At 38.8% G+C, this 20121-nt stretch overlaps 1 protein-coding gene across 1 annotated transcript in view; it reads left to right on the top strand.

Annotated features, from left to right (window-relative positions):
- LOC126236436 (oxidized purine nucleoside triphosphate hydrolase-like) overlaps positions 1–18937 on the top strand; it is a 95558-nt gene extending 76621 nt beyond the window's left edge. The window contains exon 4 of the mRNA XM_049945739.1: positions 18728–18937. Coding sequence (XP_049801696.1) covers positions 18728–18897 — 170 coding nt within the window. The 3' untranslated portion in view covers positions 18898–18937. The remainder of the gene's footprint in view (positions 1–18727) is intronic.
- The last annotated feature ends 1184 nt before the right edge of the window (positions 18938–20121 follow it).

Below are 20121 nucleotides of genomic sequence, written 5' to 3'. Positions count from 1 at the left end.
CACAGAGATATTCAATCAATCATTCTTCCTGCACTCCACATGTGAATGGAATGGGAAGAAACTCTAATAACTGGTATAGTGGGATGTACCTCTGCCATGCACTTCACAGTGGTTTTCAGAGTATAGATGTATATTGAAAAAGTAGGTACTCTGATGGGTTATGGCTCTCGGCTGAGTGTTCGATCAATTGCTGAAACTGTGGGAATTGACAAAGAACGTCTAAGACATATTTTACATCACTATTTTAATATGTGAAAAATGTATGTGAAACTGGCACTTAAATTCTCATGATCAAACAAAAAGCAGCTCATGAAAATGTTAGTACTGACACTTTAATCCTAATTTCTTTGCAATAGTGATAACATATGATGAATCTTGGTTTTTCATTTAGATCTAGAAACCAAGCACCAATCCATGCACTGGAAGGGGTCAAGTTCACGGAGAGTGAAAAAAGCTCAAATGAGCAAATCAAGATTCTGTGAGATCGTGATTGTCTCCTTTGATATTCCTGGATTGTGTATCTTCTCTGTGTTTCTGAAGGACAGACTGTTAATCAGCTTTACTACCTTGGGGTTCTTGCTCAACTCTGTGAGAAAATAAGGACAAACAACCTGAAGTGTGCAATAAATAGTCATGGGCTCATCATCAAGACAACGCACTGAGTCATACTGCATTGTCTGTTAAGATGTGACTAACAAAGTACAGCATCCCTGTGTTAGACCACACACCTTACTCGCCTGACCTAGCACCATGCGACTCTTATCTATTCCCCAAGGTCAAGAGAAAGGCTTCCAGCCTTGTTTCCATTAGCGAAAATTCACATGAAGCATTGTGGTGATATAGAGGAGGGGGGGGGGGGGGGTGTGAGTATATTGAGAATGACAATAATATGTATGTTTTTGAAATACAATGTTTTGCAGCAATATTCCAGTTATTTTATAGCCATACCTCAGTTGAGTAATACTTCTAGATTACACACATCTGAACCCTACACAGGGATCCATTAGCTATACAGAGTTATTTTTACTTGTAGTATTGTGACTGCAAGTTTCACAGCTTTTTCGAAAGTCAGTCTTTCTGTTACCAATAAACATCTTTGGACATTGACACGGCTGTGGACTCAATAAGGCTATATGAAAGCAGTTGCCTTCACAGACAGGAACCCTAATACAAATAATACTTTCCTCCTATGATCCACATTGTCAAGGTATCAGTGGATACAAAAGAATCAGATGCACCTTAGACATCCAGCAATGGTTTCAGGAGACGCCAGCCAGTGTCTCCAAAATGGCTAAAGGGATTCGACGCTATCACTAAATGCAATGGATTGGTTGACATGCTGAATCTTCCCAATGTCTGTCTGTACTTGGACTGTACTGCCCAGCAGTGAGAAAGCTCAAGAGTTAGGACAACTTCCAGGCAGAAACGAAGAACATGTATGACAACAATGTGCATTGCCAAAGAACAAGTGAAGAACAAGGTTGACTGCCATAAAGATGACAGTCATATCTATAGTGTGTTTGGTGCATATCACACAGTGAACCTGAATAGGACCAAAGTTGACAAAGTTTCATGGCTAATGAAGGGCGTAATGGAGGATGTCTGCATCTATCTGGTGGTTCTTTTGAAGGATGTCACAACACGAGAACTTAATCAAATGATGTCAGCAACTGCAATTTGAGGCTGTTGTAATGGACAAAAACACACTCGTTGCTTTGCTCCAGGAGGAGACTGAGTGAGTACTATGATACATAAAATATTAGTTATTACAACTTAGATCAGAAGAATTAGTTATCTTTGTTCAGTCCATTTTCACAAGAATGTGATGAGTATTTACAACTGCCTCTGAACATTGGTTTATCACTTGATGCAGATGACAAGTGTCTCACACAGAGTACATTTAACAGTAACTTTCATGTTTAGTTCTGCATAATACATTGATCACACAGCTGGCGTACTAGATGGTTGGTTGGTTTGGGGAAGGAGACCAGACAGCGAGGTCATTGGTCTCATCGGATTAGGGAAAGATGGGGAAGAAAGTCGGCCATGCCCTTTGAAAGGAACCATCCCGGCATTTGCCTGGAGTGATTTAGGGAAATCACGGAAAACCTAAATCAGGATGGCCGGACGCGAGATTGAACCGTCGTCCTCCCGAATGCGAGTCCAGTGTCTAACCACTGCGCCACCTCGCTCGGTGGCCTACTAGATGATGATGTTATTGTCTTATTCAGTGATCACATACTGGGATGGGTGGTCTTGTGCTAGGCCCTAAGTAGAAGAGCTGATGCAACGGCCTAACAAATGTTTCTGAGCATACCTATCCCAGTGTCTCCCATTTGTCAATTCGGCTCACAGCATTGCAGTTTTGTTGCGAGACACCAGCCGTGCTCTAACACATTGCTCCTTGGATGACATTACAGAAGCAATATACCAGAAAAATGTATGCCAAATGATGTTTCATTGGTTATCAAATGATTGAGGAATGGCAGTTGTGGAATACCATCAGGGTCTCACATCACTGTTACAGTAAAAAGTTAGACAAGATATGAGGGGTTACGATGTCTATTAATGTCAAATATAGACAACTGGAAGGTCCATAATGGTAGATGTTCATAATAATGTGGTTTGGTGGTACATCAGTAAAATTCTTCTTTAGAAGCAGTGCGGTGTCTGATCAAGCTTCTAGTGCTGACACAGATTAGATCATTTCTGGATTTGTAGAATATTCAGCAATGTAACATGGAGGAGCAAAAATTTTACACCCAGTGAGGCTCGCATGGCCCACAGACTGAGGTGTTACTTCTGATCTAATGCAGTAGTATTCGTTAAATATGGTTTGCACTTTCAGATGGAATGTTAAAGTATAATAATTATGTTACTGTTCTTTTGTTTGTTAATTCTGTGATGATGTTGATAAAAAATGCTCTAGGTATATGCTGGGGTGACTCCTTTGAAAAGGGCACAGCCTATTTCCATCTCCATCCTTTTGTAATCTGAGCTTGTGCTCTGTCTTTAATGATCGCACTGTCAATGTGATGTTAAACTCTAACCTTCCTTCCTTTCTCATTGACAAAATTTTTAGAATCTCACAGTCGGCTGTTACTCTATTAATTTCTGGTCCGAAAACAGGATGTCCTGTATCTTTGGGATCGAAATTATGTCAGTAGTAGAGGACCCTAAATTGAGTACTTAGGGATTAGGTGCTAGTGCTCAAAACTGAATATTCAGATTTTATAGATGTAAACAAATTACACTTTGTAGCAATAACTTAGCTCATAGCAACTGTTGAAAGTGATAATCACCAGTCTCAGTACATGCATTACAATGTCACATACAATTTTGTCACACTCTCTTTAGTATTTCTGTTTTGTGGTGTGCAATGAGATAGATAGTTAGGGACCCTCAACCAGTTCCTCTTTAGTGTCAACTGGAATTACATACACCAATGACTTCTTGTGACACCAAAGGAAAAAAATCCACAGGAGGGTGATCTGATAATCGCACTGACCGTGGGATAGGACCTCTCCTTCCAGTCCATCTCTGAAGGCATCTATTGTTCTGGGTTGAAATGGAAATTAATGCTGAAGTAGGAATCTGCACAGTAGTGTTGAAACCACTAATACAGTAATCTTGAGCGATGTCAGGTAATGTACACTGTCAAATCTTTGTGGTAGCAAGTAAGGTCTTATTTGTTGATCTCGTATAGTTCCTGTGCACAAGTTGTTATGGAATTGTCACTGGTGATCCGAAATAAAAAAAATTGTATATTGGTTTTCATCACTCCGGCAGTTGAAAGCTAACACAGTTAAAAGATGCCTTATTGGTGAACGATATGAATTGTAAGAAGTTCGGCTCTGCAGAACTGCAATGGGTAATCCGTTGACAGAATGGATCTCTGGGGCCCATAACTTAACACATATTGTTTATGAAAGAGATGTAATTGTTAGTCAAACAGTACTCTTTACATTCTGTTCTTTGAAGTGTGCTTTTCAAGGACAGGTGCTTGTTGATGAATCTTTAGCCACAAAATCCAGCATCTTTGCATCTGATTCTGCTGTGTGAAGTTATTTGTTGAGTACCTCTGTGGTTTTAATGTCCCAGTTTCTTATACATGTCTACGCACAATGATGAATTTCTTCCAATTTGGATGATGCCTATTGCAGAAATTGTATGTGTGCATTTATTCAGGTACTAGGCCCTCCATTCTGCTCCACCATACATTATACACATCTGGAATTTCATATAGCTACTAATTCTCCATCATCAACATTCTGTCATGAACTGTAAACTGTGGTAATCTCCATTTGTGTATATGTCAGAGATGATTGTGTATTGTTTTTAAATGTAGTGCCTCCAACATTTGATGGTTATGGAGCACACACATGGCAGTTTCAAGACCTCATATTGCTTGAAATAGTTATTTACAACCACTGAATCAAAATACTGAGTTAAAGATCTTCTGCCTTCCATAATTTTGATCCTGAAAATTTAGGACATCCCGTATAACTGATTCCCATAGCAGTTGCATTTTTCTATTGTTGTATTTATTTCATTAAGCAATGATATTGTTTCTTTTGTTGTGTTATTGAGAAAACCCTAAGAACATTTCACATTGTAACTCTTTTCCAACCATTCTGCAGTCATCTTCAGACATGAAGTCCACGTGCCTCATTCAGTGACATCAGATGTTTACAATGTGTCATACTTTATGCTGACACAATGTAGTTTATTTTACTAAACAATATTCCTCTTGAAAAATCAAAATTATTTTTGTGCAAGATCGTAAAACACTATTTGCATTGTTAATGTAGCGATCAGAAAGCAGTAGTACCTTCTAACCTCTCTCTTATCTGCAAAGGTCTGGCTGACCAAAAACATCACCAAGTCCAGCTTCCAGCACTGCTGTGTTGCAACATATTACTAGATCACCTCAAAAATCTTTGAATCGGGATGCACATGAAAGTGGGGTAAGCTGATCAAGCACACAATGAATTCTAATTCTGAAGGCTACAAAGTGGAAAGGATACTTTCCAAGATCACTGAACACTGTGAACAAGAACAACCTGGATTGAAGGCTGGTAGTGGTTTGAAGGCATGCTTCACAAGGATGAACGGCTTGCGACGATGGTTATCTGGTCTGATGAGGCACAATTTAAACTGAATGGTACTGTAAACCACCACAGCTGTGTGTACAGGGCTCCTGAAAATCTTGATGTTCACATGGACAAACATGTTTATCTGCTGAGTGTTAATGAGTGGTGTGGTCTGTCATTATACAGTTTGATTGCCCCTCCCCCCCCCCCCCCCCCCCATTTTTTTAAAGGTACCATAACTGGTGAGGTGTTTTCTTCGTATTTTTTCTGCAAACATTGATTTTACCTGCCACCCAAGAGGTGTTTAAAAATGAAAGATTTTACCATCAAAAAGATGGTGCTCCACCTCCCTACCACAGAGATTTCAGAGCCTACGTGGATGAAAATCTACCTGAACAATGGGTGGATCAAAGAGGAGCTGTTGAGTATGCCTCTTGAATTCTACCTATGGGCAACCTTAAAAATGAAGTTCATCAACAGAAGCCAACTACACTGAATGAACTACAAGAAACCATTGAGGCATCCTGTGCTGCTATCACACCAGCAGAACTGACTGCCATAGTTCAGTCAACAGTTCAGTGGCATCGATGTTGTTTAGCTACTAATGGGGGTCACTTTGAGTAAATAAAATAACATTCCCCCTGTGGAAGAATTGTAATGGAATGTCATTTTGTTACATTAATATTGGGTATCCAAGAGTGTCTACATTTTTTGGACCACTCTGTACACAAAAGATATAATAGTAATGTTAACAAAAGTAGTTCATTCATTTTGTAAGCATTTCAGTAGTCATTAATAATAATAATAGTAGTAGTAGTAGTAGTAGTAGTAATTGCAAATGTAATTTTAACATCCATTATTTCCAGATAAACCGGTAAAAAAAAAATTATGGAATATTCTCAAATTCATCATTCCAGTGGAAGTGCAATCCCCATAAGTACTTACTATCGATAAAAATATGTAATTGTTTTAAATGCCATTTAAATTATAAATACGGATGTAAAAATTATGTGAAGTTTTATTGGTTCATATTGTATTTTAAACAAGATATCATGTTCTTCCCCAAAAAAGTGATAGTACAGCTTTACCCCATTTCATTACGACAAGCATCCCCCCCCCCTCCCCCACACACACACACACATACACAAGACTTATGTATTTATGTATGCATCATATGTGAGCAGAATTCTGCCATCAGTGTAACAAAAGTGCCAATTTACAATAAACAATAACAGTTTTTAAAAATATTATTTCCAAATTCAAAATGTTCTTTAAAACTGTGTTTTTTGTGCTCCAATAGAACTTGTCTCATAACACTACACTGTAAAGTTACTGAAATATCTAATTTTTATATTTTATAGAGAATGAAATGTCTTTAAATTTACTATTCCTTTAAGATATAACATTTGACTTGACTAATGCTCAAGTGTTTTACAAGTAATTTTGAATTTTGTCATTGAATCTGGTCAACACATGAGAATTTTTATTTTACTGTCAGACTGGTAGGAATTGAATCATTGAATAAACTTCCTTGTTCCAAGGCCCATTCATTTTTCATACCTGAAATGTACATGGCTCTCATTTCACCATTGCAGTCCACTGTGGTTCATCTCTTCTATTAGGCGCCATCATCTGATATATTCTCATTTTCATATTAAAATATTTGACTGTACTACCTTCACTACAGAAGTAATTAAATAAATTAGTTTTCACAGTAGTGATCAGGTAAACAGAACGTAGTTTTCTACATCTCATGTTATAAGTGGGACTGGAGTAGAATCTTTACAGACTTCTGAGTGTATATGTTATCTCAAGGAGAGGAGTTAATATGTCAGGCAAAAAGTTGATATATCAAGAGTTAAAAAAAAATAAAATAAATACATTATGGACAAAACATTTCATAATTAGTACAAAAATTATTTGTAATTCAAGGAAATTACTACTTCTACAAGGACACACAGACAGTGTGTATCATACCAAATTGTAAGATAATACTAAAGAACATGCACTAGTAAAAAAATAATAGTAATCAATTAGCTAATGTACACAAATTTTAACCCCAACCACACCAAGACTTTGCAGTAACTGACACAACTTCAGTGACAATGTAACTGTGTGTTTCTCAAGTGTTCAAATAGTGTTGTACTTATATACTAAGTACCCATTAGCTTAACTTTCCATAGTAAATGCACAGATGATATTACTACTACTCCACTAGCCTCATGTCATGAGCTTAGCTCTTCACATTTCCTCATAATTTTTTGTAAACATCCGTTCCTTTATGATTAATTATATCTCTCACTAATTCATCATCATTATAATCGAAATATTGTGATGTTTACAATATCTGTACTCTTCACCAAAATAAACTTCAACAGTACCACAATACACCTATTGATATCTCCTCAATACATAACCAGCAGTACTACATAATCTGCCAAATATTCACTTCACAAAAGCTTCATTGAATAAAGTGTCACAAAAATCTCATTGTTCCATAAATTTCAAGGTTACAATCCATCATTAATTACTCATCAACCAAAACTATGCTATTCCGTATCTACGTGTTAAATCGTCTCCTACAGAATGGACTTGTCTCACCTTCACCATCGAGGTACCCGAAGTAAATCCTAGCAACCTTATGGAAACGGCAAATGATGATGAATCTGGCACACTTGTTTGTGAGGGTTGTTTGAAAGGTGTGCCGAGTGTTTTGTGTTTGTCATGATTTTTCTGTTTGTGTAAATCATGCCCTTATCTACAATCTACATCTACATCCATACTCCGCAAGCAACCTGACGGTGTGTAGCGGAGGGTACCTTGAGTACCTCTATCGGTTCTCCCTTCTATTCCAGTCTCGTATTGTTCATGGAAAGAAGGATTGTCAGTATGCTTCTGTGTGGGCTCTAATCTCTCTGATTTTATCCTCATGGTCTCTTCGCGAGATATATGTAGGAGGGAGCAATATACTGCTTGACTCTTCGGTGAAGGTATGTTCTCGAAACTTCAACAAAAGCCCGTACAGAGCTAGTGAGCATGTCTCCTGCAGAGTCTTCCACTGGAGTTTATCTATCATCTCCGTAACGCTTTCGCGATTACTAAATGATCCTGTAACGAAGCGCACTGCTCTCCGTTCGATCTTCTCTATCTCTTCTATCAACCCTATCTGGTACGGATCCCACACTGCTGAGCAGCATTCGAGCAATTGGCGAACAAGCGTACTGTAACCTACTTCCTTTGTTTTCGGATTGCATTTCCTTAGGATTCTTCCAAAGAATCTCAGTCTAGCATCTGCTTTACCAACAATCAACTTTAAATGATCATTCCATTTTAAATCACTCCTAATGCGTACTCCCAGATAATTTATGGAATTAACTGCTTCCAGTTGCTGACCTGCTATTTTGTAGCTAAATGATAAGGGATCTATCTTTCTGTGTATTCGCAGCACATTACACTTGTCTACATTGAGATTCAATTGCCATTCCCTGCACCATGCGTCAATTCGCTGCAGATCCTCCTGCATTTCAGTACAATTTTCCGTTACAACCTCTCGATATACCACAGCATCATCTGCAAAAAGAGTCAGTGAACTTCCGATGTCGTCCACAAGGTCATTTATGTGTATTGTGAATAGCAACGGTCCTACGACACTCCCCTGCGGCACACCTGAAATCATTCTTACTTCGGAAGACTTCTCTGCATTGAGAACGACATGCTGCGTTCTGTTATCTAGGAACTCTTCAATCCAATCACACAATTGGTCTGATAGTCCATATGCTATTACTTTGTTCATTAAATGACTGTGGGGAACTGTTTCGAATGCCTTGCGGAAGTCAAGAAACACGACATCTACCTGTGAACCCGTGTCTATGGCCCTCTGAGTCTCGTGGACGAATAGCGCGAGCTGGGTTTCACACGACCGTCTTTTTCAAAACCCTTGCTGATTCCTACAGAGTAGATTTCTAGTCTCCAGGAAAGTCATTATACTAGAACATAATACGTGTTCCAAAATTCTACAACTGATCGACGTTATCAAAATTTTATACAATCCATCCCATCTATATCACATCTCATAAAAGGTATAAAATGCTGTATACAAAATAGAAAAACCTATACATTTCAGTATCACAGTTGTTTAACTAGACATATCATATTATATTATCCATAAATGTAATAATCTGTTTGGCTTATTTTGTCTAGATATCATTTCTTTTCGGTGTTTTTCTTAAGTTGTTCTCTATTTTATAGTCATATTCTGTTTTCTAAGCAGTAAGACTCCAGGATAGTTCTAGATTTTAAAGGATAGATGACAGAATAGTTTAAGATTTTAAAGGCATTCGGTGCAGAAACAACTCGGGGTCCGACGGTAGTCACTCCGCCATTAATTCAGAATGTTAACGTCCATGGGGGACAGATGACTCTGCCCAGGTCCCATGGATCTGATATTAACTTTTCTTGTGCACTGGCAGACCAGTAATTTTTTTTAAATTTCTTTTGAAAGTCCTCCCAAGAGGAAAAATTCTCAATATTTGCCGTTCCCCATTCTGAGGCTTCCCCTAGAAGGTACCCTATTGCAAATTCGATCTTCTTAGAATCTTCCCAATTTTTTTGGTAATGCTTGGTTAAACCTTTTTAAGAAATGGGTTGGATGTACATCTCCCTCTGGCTTAAATTTAGGGAAGTGTCTAGATAACCCTGAATTAGCCCCCCCCCCCCCCCATTGTAAATCAGTCACATGTTCACTAGTTAATACCTCATTAGGTGACGTTAATGTTTTTTCTACTTTATCCTGGATAAGCTTGAATTCTCTCAACAAGCCGTCTATACTCTTCCTGTTATCACCAAGTTTGGAAGACAGAATAGGCGATACGTTTCCGGAGGTTATTCTCTCGGTAACTTTTCGATCTATAATTTCTTCAAATTGTTCCTCCAAACTGCTTCCATTCAGGATATCAGAGTTTGTTATTTTCTCTTTGAAATTTCTTTCAACATTATCTATTCTTGTACTGACACCTGTAATTTGCGAGTATTCAAAGTATTCAATCCCTGCTTTACAGCATTAAACTTAACAATGCACACATTTTCAAAGGATCCGAACTTTTCGTTAACTTCGGATTCCACATTATTACATCTGTCCTCAATGTTAAATTCTAACGTTTTTGATAAATCTTGGAAATTGTCATTCTGTTTCTGGCTAAGGTCAGTAAACATTTGATTTACATGAATGGTCAAAGAATTAGTCAATTCATTCTTTAAATCTGTTTTTAAATTCTCTTCTGTACTATTTAAGGCGAGTGTCCTCAACTTGTTGTATATTGTCCATGCTTTTATATGCTTTAGCCCTAGTAAGCATTTAAAACTAACTTTAAATACTATAATTACACAATAAAAGTTCACTCAACAAGATGTACCCTTTCGTACTAAAGTTATTAATTTTTGTTTGACGCTCACCTGGCGTAGAAGTCTCGTTACGTAGGTGAGCGGATGTAGAGGCAGGTCAGCACTGGTGAACAGCAGCTAGTGCCAGCGGCATCAGATGTAGGTTGGTTTCCGCATCTGTGTCCCTGCAAAGTGTTCTACGTGTATTTCTTCTTAGACAAATGTGTCGAAATCTTCTTTGCTGTTTTATAGTTGTGAATTTTCCATGTTTCACTATTTTTAATTCAAATTGTGCTTCGTTGGATACTTTATCATATTACAATGTCTCAGAGTAAATCCCTTGTCATGTTATGTTTGGTTGCTAGGGCAACACTTAACAACTTCTTTTCTAGTTTTTGACTTAAATTTTCCATTTTCTCACATCCTTTCAGACATGTCGCTACGTTCTAATGTTTTTGACGGTGATTTAAAACGAGAAGTAGATGTACAAACTTCCCATTTCTTTTATACGAGCTGACTTACTTGAGATTCGCAGCTGATCTTCTTTGCTGGCTGCTAGAAAACTCTCTGGACTTCATCTCTGTAGAATGATGCTAGGTATGGGAATATTTAAGCCTCTCTCTCCACTTGTGAAATAAGGAGATACACGAACTTTACTTTTCATTAACCAACTGTATATTTGAACTCCATACAGAATAAAATTCTTACTCTTCACATACATATATGACTTCTGGTAAGTCACTCTCTCCGTCCAACGTCAGAAACAAATTTCATTACATTTATAAAAGAGATGACTTAATAACCATGACTCTACTTCAATGAATCATAGAAAGGGTCTTGCCTCTAACAAGGCTGGATTAAGAGTTTTCAAGATTATTTTTCAACTGTTCTTCTTTCACATAACAATAGGCACAGAGCTGCATAAAAACTCCACGGTTCTTCCTCTTAAAACATCTATGGATTGCCCAACAAGTACTTGTCGGTGCCATTCGACCACCATGTCTACTTTCTTCTCGCGACTGACTTTAAACTTGGACACACAAACATGTGATGCACAGTAGGTAGGATTTTACCATCTGACACTTGTATCTGGAATATTGTGTGTTCGAGACAGCAGAAGGCTGAGTAGTTCTAGAATTTACACAGAAATTCTCGAATCACTACAATAAGGCTGTATACATGGAAGAGACCTGTAAACACAGAGAGATTTAGGAACCAGATTTCAAACTGTAAGACATTTCCAGGGGCAGATGTGGACTATGACCATAATTTATTGGTCAGAAACTACCGATTAAAAGGTACGAAATCACAAGATAAAATATTTACGTAAGTTATACGTGTACCAGTTGGCCTTAGTCTTTGACATAAGGTACAAGTAACTTGGCAAATATTTTATCTTGTGATGCATATTGCATCATGTGATGTAATAAAGCTACTTCTTCTGAAGAAGATATTTTTACATATGTCGATACCATGGTCAAGGGATAATAAACCTTTATTTGCAACTGGTTGACTGATTTTTCAATCTTCTCTGAATTACACAGTTGCTGTTTTGCAGCCATGTTTAAGATTTTGATACTATGGAAATTGGACCTGAATAAACTGGAAGTACCAAAGGTTGTTGAAGGTTCAAAGGGATCATTAGGCAATGATTGAAATGGTAAAAAGGAACACAGTAGAAGATGAATGGGAAAATTAAAGAGGCCTTTGGAGAAAAGATAAGCAGTTCTATGAATATCAAGAGTTTAGATGGAAAACCACTACTAAGCAAACAAGGGAGAGCTGAAATGTGGAATGAACATATGAGAGTGGTGTGATAAGTTTACAACAAAGCAAGAAAAAACATTTGTTTCGTAAACAACTCACCTTACGCCTCAACATAGTCTCCTTTGAGGGATATACACTTTGTCCAGCGATCCTCCAGTTTTTTCATTCCATTGTAAAAATAGGTTCTATCAAACTCTGCAAAATACTCATTGACTGCAACCATCAATTCCTCATCCGATCAAAATTTCTTCTTGGCAAGCTAAAGTTTCAAGTTATGAAACAGAACTTGACGATAAGTCTGACGAATAGGGTAGATGAGGAACCCGTTCAAAGCTCTGTTCATGCGCTTTCACCATTGCTATTGCTGATGTGTGGGATGATGAATTATCCTGGTGAAAGAGCTCTTTTCTGCATGCCAACCTTTGTCTTTTTTCTGCCAACGCAAGTTTCAGATGATCCAACAGTGAAGCATAATAGGGTCCAGTTATTGTTTTGTTTCTTTCCAAGTTATATATGAGGATTATTCCTTGGGAATTCCATAAATCCCTGGCCATCATCTCACCAGCTGGCTAAATGCTCTTCGCTTTCTTTGGTGTACTTTCACCTACCTTTGCCCATTGTTTTGACTGCTATTTTGACTCTGGTGTGTAATGATGGATCCAGGTTTCATTAGCAGTCACAGATCAGCACAAAAAATCTTGTGGATTGTGATTAAACATTACCAGGTTTTGCTGTGAGGAATTGCCGCATCACTACACATGCATCTCCTTTCTAGCCAATTCTCTTTGAAGGATATAATGCACTTGCTCAGTTGAGATGCCTATAGACTCAGCAATCAACAGTCTTGCATTACTATATCATGGATTTTGTCAGTGGTTTCCTTTGCTATGACCTCAGCTGGATTGCTAGAGTCTGCCTAGCCTCTGGTGCTTGTACAACCATGTTTAAATTCACTAATCCCAAGTAAATGGTAGTCTGTGATGGTGCAGAGTCTGCAGAACTTCTTCCAATTCCATTTTGATTTATGTGGCAGTCCAACGCTATGAATGAAATTGTTTAATAACAACACAAAACTCAATTTTCTGCATTTTCAGTCACAGACACATTGACCAATTAAAATGGCGATCAACAGAGAACTTTACACTGTGCATTGTTGAAATTCTCTATACGATCCTTGAAATAATCAAGCTTACCAACCGTAAAAGAATGATGAAAATGTTCCATTCGTTCACGGAAATTTTCCAGGCTATCAAGTCACCATCATATATAGGGGCTATACAAGGGAAATGGATAAGAAGACAACACTAAAGAAAGGGAAGACGAAGTAGATGAAGATAAGATACGGCAAGAAGAATTTGACAGAGCACTGATAGACCTAAGCCGAAACAAAGCCCTTAGAGTAGATGATATTTTATCAGAATTTTTGATATCATTGGGAGAGCAAGACATGATGGAACTATTCCACTGGTGGTCAAGACGCATGAGACAGGAGAAATACCCACAGACTTAAAGGAGAATTTAAAAATTCCAATTCCGAAGAAAGCAGGTGCTGATACCAGTTATGTACTGAAGAATAGAAAAAATGATAGAAACCAACCTTGAGGAAGATCAGTTTGGGTTCTGAAGAAATGTTGGAACACACGAATCATTACTGGTCCTATGACTTAAGTTAGGAGGTAGCTTTTGTGTTTTAAAGAAAGGTTTTGACAATATTGACTGAAATACACTCATTGAAATTCTGAAGGTACCAGGTATAAATAAAATGGGGGGGGGGGTGAAAGGTTATCTACAACTTGTACAGAAACTAGACTGCAGTTGTAAGAGTCGAAGGACATGAGAGGGAAGCCATATTGGAGAAGGGAGTGCCCAATGTTATTCGGTTTGTACATTGAGCAGGCTGTGTAGGAAACCTAGGAAAAATTCAGAAAGGGAATAACAACACAAAACTCAATTATCTGCATTTTCAGTCACAGACATATTGACCAATTAAGTTCAGGAGGAAGAAATGAAAACTTTTAGGTTTGCTGCTGATATTGTAATGTTCTCAAAGACAGCAAGGGACTTGAAATGGCATTTGAATGGAATGCACGATGTCTTTGAAGGAATATATATAAGATGAACATCAGCAAAAGCAAAGGTGTGTAGTTGAATTACATCATGTGACATTGAGGGAACTAGCTTAGGAAATGAGACTTTAAAATTATTAGATGATGACTGTTTGTATTTGGGCAGTAAAATAACTAATTATAGTTGGAGTGAAAAGAGGATATAAAATTAGAGTGGCAACAGCAAGGAAAGCATTTCTGAAAACGAGGACTTTAATTCTCAGGAAGTCTTTTCTGAAGCTGTTTGTCAGAACTTTAGCCTTGTACAGTAGTGAAACATGAATGATCAGTAATTTTCACAAGAAGAGAAAGGATGATTTCGAAATGGGATGGTAGAGAAGAATGCTGGAGACCAGGTGGATAGATCTTGTAACTGATGAGGTGGTACTGATTTTGAATTAGAGAGAAAAGAAATTTACAGCACAACTTAACTAAAAGAAAGGATTGTAACAATATCATGAAAAGGAAAATTGCTACTCACTATATAGCGGAGATGCTGAGTCGCAGATAGGCACAACAAAAAGACTCACAATTATAGCTTTCACCTGTTAAGGCCTCCGTCAACAATAGACAGACACACACGCGCATGCGGCTTGCGCGCGAACGCGCGCGCGCACACACACACACACACACACACACACACACACACACACACACACACACACACATGCAATTCACACACACGGCTGCAGTCTTAGGCAACTGAAACCACACTGCGAGCAGCAGCACCAGTGCATGATGGGAGTGGCAACTGGATGGAGGTAAGGAGGAGGCTGGAGTGGGGAGGGGGAGGGATTGTATAGTAGGGGTGGTGGACAGCGAAGTGCTGCAGGCTGGACTGTGGGCATTGGGGAGGGGGGCTGTGTTGTGCTGTAGTGTGTAACTGTCATTCCACCACCACACCCAGTCTTTCTATTTCTCTCCTTTTCCGCTAATTCCTCCACCCCCACCCCCCCTCCCCACCTCTCCCGTGCCCACAGTGTAACATGCAGCACTTCACTGTCCGCCATCCCCACCATACTATCCCTCCTACTCCCTGCTCCAGCCTCCTCCATACCCCCACCCAGTCGTCATTCCTGTCATGCACTGGTGCTGGTGCTCGAAGTATGGTTTCAGTTGTCTGAGACTGCAGTCGTGTGGACAAAGGCCTCAACAGCAGAAAACTATAATTGTGAGTCTTTTTTTTGTGCCTATCTGCGACTCAGCATCTCCACTATATGGTGAGTAGCAATTTTCCTTCTTATAATGTTGGTACATTCCATCCTGGATTTTCCATTGTTTAAAAGAAAGGATTGGTTGATAGGTCACATTCTGAGCCATCAAACTACTATTCTTTCTCCCATCTGAACAGGCCTCGGAAGGCCCAGTGGTACCGGCCAACCACTGTGCCATTCTGAGATGATAGGCATCACTGGATGTGGTCAGCACACTGTTCTCCCGCCTATTGCCAGTTTTCATGACAAGAATCACTACTTCTACTACTTTTCTGTTCCTTCCTTATGCATCCTATTGTGGTGAGGCTGACGTTAGCATAAATTGCAGCCTTTGGATTTGGACTGATAATATTAGCCAACAGTTCTTTTGTGTCACCTTCATAACACATGCTGTAATAACATTATAGACGATCGAATGCTCGTTACTCCGTAGGTACCTCCTCTCCTTCGTATTACACAATTTTTTTTTGCAATGCATGGCGATAACCTATCTCTTCCGGATACCGAAGTATATCAGTGAATATACAAAGTTTACTGACTGACACTGGCAACTAAGATCCCACGAACGGAAACAATGTATATCACTGCACGCCGATCTACTTTGCTAGACAGGCAACAGGCAACTGATTTTGGGTGCCCCTGTAGGTCATTGGCAGGGTTCTTCCTATGAAAAGACCTCTGCTGCTTGCTCTTTAGTTCACAGACACACTATATCCAGTATTGTGTCTACAGTGTAAGACAGCCTTGTTTGTGATTTATAGTGTATTAACATTTACACTGTAGAGTCTGGGTTATGCTTGTAATTACAGTTGGTGCATGTGTATGTAAGATTGTATTTCCTGTACTCACATATAACCCTTAAGCTTACTGCAAATATTCCTCATCCCATTCTAAGTTATTAGAGTGTTCATTATATTCAGCACCGTGATATTTCCAAACAACATAGCTTTGGCCATTGTAGCAGTTAGCAGCCATCTCAGCATTTACCTCTTGGTGCTTATCGCTTGCAGCCAGATATTCACTCCTGTTAATCATTACCTCCTTTGTCTGTAGCTGACCTTGGCAGAACTCATTACCATTGCCCAGCCTTCAATCTTTTATACATAGCACAATGAACAGTTTTGCTGCAGTGATTCGGTGTGCTGGATGCATTTCCTGACAGGAAACAATCCCTGGCATTCTTCAGCAGCTTAAACTAATGGTCATGCTCCTTTGACGCTCTGGTCTTTCCACAGCACTTGTTTGGACCATCTGCTATTGTTTGCGTTTCTGGGCCTTACCACAGCAGTGGAACCTTTCCTGATTTCCCCAGCTTTAACAAATAACTCTTAACGACAGCGTGAGGCTTTCTCTCCAGCCTTGTCACGTTACAATTACAGGGTTATTACAAATGATTGAAGCGATTTCACAGCTCTACAATAACTTTATTATTTGAGATATTTTCACAATGCTTTGCACACACATACAAAAACTCAAAAAGTGTTTTTAGGCATTCACAAATGTTCTATTTGTGCCCCTTTAGTGATTCGGCAGACATCAAGCCGATAATCAAGTTCCTCCCACACTCGGAGCAGCGTGTCCCCATCAATGAGTTTGAAAGCATCGTTGATGGCACGTTTCTTGGTAGAGGAGGTTTAAACACTGAATCTTTCACATAACCCCACAGAAAGAAATCGCATGGGGTTAAGTCGGGAGAGCATGGAGGCCATGACATGAATTGCTGATCATGATCTCCACCACGATCGATCCATCGGTTTTCCAATCTCCTGTTTAAGAAATGCCGAACATCATGATGGAAGTGCGGTGGAGCACCATCCTGTTGAAAGATGAAGTCGGTGCTGTCGGTCTCCAGTTGTGGCATGAGCCAATTTTCCAGCATGTCCAGATACACGTGTCCTGTAACGTTTTTTTCGCAGAAGAAAAAGGGGCCGTAAACTTTAAACCGTGAGATTGCACAAAACACGTTAACTTTTGGTGAATTGCGAATTTTCTGCACGAATGTGTGAGGATTCTCTACCGCCCAGATTCGCACATTGTGTCTGTTCACTTCACCATTAAGAAAAAATGTTGCTTCATCACTGAAAACAAGTTTCGCACTGAACGCATCCTCTTCCATGAGCTGTTGCAACCGCGCCGAAAATTCAAAGCGTTTGACTTTGTCATCGGGTGTCAGGGCTTGTAGCAATTCTAAACGGTAAGGCTTCTGCTTTAGCCTTTTCCGTAAGATTTTCCAAACCGTCGGCTGTGGTACGTTTAGCTCCCTGCTTGCTTTATTCGTCGACTTCCGCTGGCTACGCGTGAGACTTGCCCGCACGCATTCAACCATTTCTTCGCTCACTTGCAGGCCGACCCGTTGATTTCCCCTTACAGAGGCATCCAGAAGCTTTAAACTGCGCATACCATCGCCGAATGGAGTTAGCAGTTGGTGGATCTTTGTTGAACTTCGTCCTGAAGTGTTGTTGCACTGTTATGACTGACTGATGTGAGTGCATTTCAAGCACGACATACGCTTTCTCGGCTCCTGTCGCCATTTCGTCTCACTGCGCTCTTGTGCGCTCTGGCAGCAGAAACCTGAAGCGCGGCTTCAGCCGAACAAAACTTTATGAGTTTTTCTACGTATCTGTAGTGTGTCGTGACCATATGTCAATGAATGGAGCTACAGTGAATTTATGAAATCGCTTCAATCATTTGTAATAGCCCTGTATATTTTTGTATGTGTTTTGGTGTGATACTGAGTGAAATGCTATTTGGAATATTCATCTTCTTTATAAGGTTCTTGGCTTAGTAGTGACACTTTAATTTTTAAAAGCCACTCGATTTTGACAGTGTATTATAATATTTTGTAAACAGTAAAGGAGTAATGGGCACAAATTTCCACATTATATTGCAGCTTATTTTCTATTAATCTTTCACTTGAATAGTTATGGTGTTCTGCTCATTGTACACAGTTTGCTGTCTTAATGAACTAGTAATACAGTGACTTATTTCAACAAACTATCAAAGGAATGGGAGCAGAAAATTAGTGTCATGAAGGACCCTTTAATGTATCGAAGATGTTTAAATCCTAATCCTCTCCTTATTCTAAGCAAATAGTAATAGTTCTGTTAACATTTTTTTTGTTAAAAAGTGCAGTGTGTTAGTTTTTAAGTACGTTAATATCATTTTACAGAAATGTTGCCAAAGTGGTATTCAATTGACGAGATACCATTTGATAAGATGTGGGCTGATGATCGACACTGGTTACCACTTATACTTCAAGGGCATAAGATCAAAGGTTACTTTCTGTTTGAAGGTCATAGCACAATTCTGCGACATGATTTGAACATTGTGACAGAGTGAAGTTAATGTACTTGAAAAATAAAGGAAATTGTTTCAGATATGATCTTGAGTAAACCATGTTTGTACCATGCTATAAAACAGTAAGTGAAACCCGAGTGAACTATTTTCATATAGTAATGTGTAAATTTTATACTTTTATTTTAATATTAGATTACTGCCTGTGTCATAACAATCATTTTTCTATAGTTGACTACACACTACTTCACATCATGTAAAAGTGTGTATTAAATGTTAATTGATATTCGTATAACACCTATGGATGATCGTAATCAACATTTTTCACTCCACTTTAGTTTTGTACATGTTTCTTTTCATTATTAATGTAAATGTAGAGGTTTCTACGCAACTGTGTGTCAACCTTATTGATTAACTGTGATAGAAAATCTACAAACAGTAGTTGGACAAGGAAGGGAACATTTTCAATGAAATATTCAAATGTGTTTACTTGTCCCACAGCAGAATGCAAAAGCTGAATATTGAACTTACAGTAGCAATGTTGCTGTATGAAAAAGTGAAGACAAACACAAAAGAGGTAGGGAAGTTAGAGGCTGTGGGCGAAGGACAAGTAACTCACCAGAGTTGCTGGTAAGTAATTAATAATGCCAATGGACAGACAATTGGGCAGAGGATAAATATTTTCTGTAAAGTAGTCCACACACAAGCAATAGAGACCAGACCAGTGAATGGAAACATGTCAGTAACTGTAGTGGATAATGAAGAGAAAAGAAATTGGAGGAGGAGAGGGTTAAATGAAGAAAAGAAGATAATCTTTAAGTCGATGGGTGAAACCAAGTATGTTATGGAAGTAGTGTGCGTGCGCAGAAGCATCAGGAGTTGTTTTTGAAGCCCAACTGATAAAATTCACATCAGCTTATGTATGTGTGTGTGCATGCTGGTGTTGTTCAAGAGTATAATGTGGATTGTGTTCACTAACTTTTAAAGTATTTCTATCAGTAATAGCACAGTGCCAAATAATGAATGTCTTTTATTAGATCATAGTGCTTGATAAGAATGTTACTGAAATGCTGAAAAGTATTTTGTTGTATTCAGTTTCATGATACTTGGAGCACCATAATCCGCCTGTGTTTAGTTCTACTGAATGGACACACTTTCCACAAACCACAGCGAAGGAAGCTAAATTTAAAAAGGTAAATGGGTCTATAACATCCAGGGGTATTAGTGTTAATATTATACACACAGAGAATGTGGATATTATTTACAGGT

This window comes from Schistocerca nitens, chromosome 2 (genome assembly GCF_023898315.1).
Source record: "Schistocerca nitens isolate TAMUIC-IGC-003100 chromosome 2, iqSchNite1.1, whole genome shotgun sequence".
Taxonomy (NCBI): domain Eukaryota; kingdom Metazoa; phylum Arthropoda; class Insecta; order Orthoptera; family Acrididae; genus Schistocerca; species Schistocerca nitens.
This window is presented reverse-complemented; position numbering and strand designations above follow the sequence as displayed.